This window comes from Mirounga leonina, unplaced genomic scaffold, assembly GCF_011800145.1.
Source record: "Mirounga leonina isolate KUSES-001 unplaced genomic scaffold, KU_Mleo_1.0 Mir_454, whole genome shotgun sequence".
Taxonomy (NCBI): domain Eukaryota; kingdom Metazoa; phylum Chordata; class Mammalia; order Carnivora; family Phocidae; genus Mirounga; species Mirounga leonina.
In genome coordinates, this window is record NW_023270763.1 from 673,236 (window position 1) to 674,508 (window position 1,273).

Below are 1,273 nucleotides of genomic sequence, written 5' to 3' on the forward strand. Positions count from 1 at the left end.
GAGAGAGAGCACGAGAGGGAAGAGGGCAGAGGGGGAAGCAGACCCCCCGCCGAGCAGGGAGCCCGACGCGGACTCGATCCCGGGACTCCAGGGTCACCACCCGAGCCGAAGGCAGCCGCCCAACCGGCTGAGCCACCCAGGCGCCCACAAATCCTGTGTTGGATCATTTCTAAACTAGCCTATTGTCTCCCCGTCACTTTTGAGGCACAGCTGAGTCTACGTGAAACCGAACATTTTCACGGTCTGAGAACGTGAAAGAAAGAAACCGTGCACCCACAACCTTCAAATCCTTTGGCTCAGTCAGCATTTTCATGACGCACGGTTCCGAAACCTCAACGACAACCCCCACGTTGGAAGGAAAACGCTCTGCCGTGTACGAGGCTGCCGCTCCCGGAACGGTCGCTGCCACTGCTACACGACTCCTGGTGCCATTTAGCCGCGCGGGCCTCAGTTCTCGGGGAGCAGTTGCGCAGCCGCGAAGGGCAGAGTCCCGGGAGCCCCGCTGCAGCGAGCCCTCGGGGAAGGAAGCGCTCCTGGGGGCCGAGGGCGGGTCGAGAAGGCACCGACGGTGGCGGCTACTTGCCTCTGCATTCTGCACTCCAAGTAGGCCTTTGATTCCCGTCTGCACAGCGCGTTTTCAAACTTCCTGTCGCGGAGACACCTCATGAACTCCTCCTTGAAGCTTTGACATTCACCTAGAACGAGAGGGAAACCGCGCGGGCCGCTTCCCCTTCCAAACTCGCCGCCTCCCCGCGCGCCGGACGCCTCGCCGGGAGGCGAGCACCTGGCCACCGGGGGGCCACGCGCGGCTGGCCCGCCCCTGCACACAGCGCTCGCCGAGCCCACTCTCGGAGCCCCGGCCGCCGGCGCTCCGGCCGCGCCCGCGTCCCTGGCTCCCAGCCCGCAGGCCCGGACGCGGCGGGTGCGCCCCACGCCCCGCCCCCGCCAGCCGCTCCGCGCGGGGCCGCGCCGGGCCTCGGTTTCCCCTCCCGCACCGCGGGGCCGTGCGGCGCCACCGGACGCTCAGGACCCGAGGCCCGGCGCGGAGCCCGGCGACTGCCCGCCGCTCACCGAAGTGATCCAGCGGGAAGCTGCCCTTGTCCGGGGGCCGCGGCTGGAAGCTCTTGGACCCGAAATTCATGGCGGTCGACATGTTGGCGAGCCCCGCACTCGACGCGCGCCGTACGCAGGGCGGCGGGGAGAGCGCGGAGCGCGTCGAGCGGCGGGCGGCCGCGGGCGCCAGGCCCCGCCTCTGCCGCCCGGGCCCCGCCCC

The 1,273-nt window shown here is 69.6% G+C and overlaps 1 protein-coding gene across 3 annotated transcripts in view; it reads right to left on the reverse strand.

Annotated features, from left to right (window-relative positions):
* Positions 1-1,174, reverse strand: part of LOC117999271 (cytochrome c oxidase assembly protein COX19) — a 7,948-nt gene extending 6,774 nt beyond the window's left edge. For all 3 annotated transcript variants that reach the window (XR_004676247.1, XM_034988223.1, XM_034988222.1), the window contains exons 1-2: positions 1,072-1,174; positions 584-695 (exon numbers count right to left, since the gene is read on the reverse strand). Coding sequence is in view for 2 of the 3 variants with exons in the window: in XM_034988223.1 (XP_034844114.1) it covers positions 584-695; positions 1,072-1,153 (194 nt within the window). In the remaining variant the exon portion in view is untranslated. The remainder of the gene's footprint in view (positions 1-583; positions 696-1,071) is intronic.
* Positions 1,175-1,273: the final 99 nt, after the last annotated feature.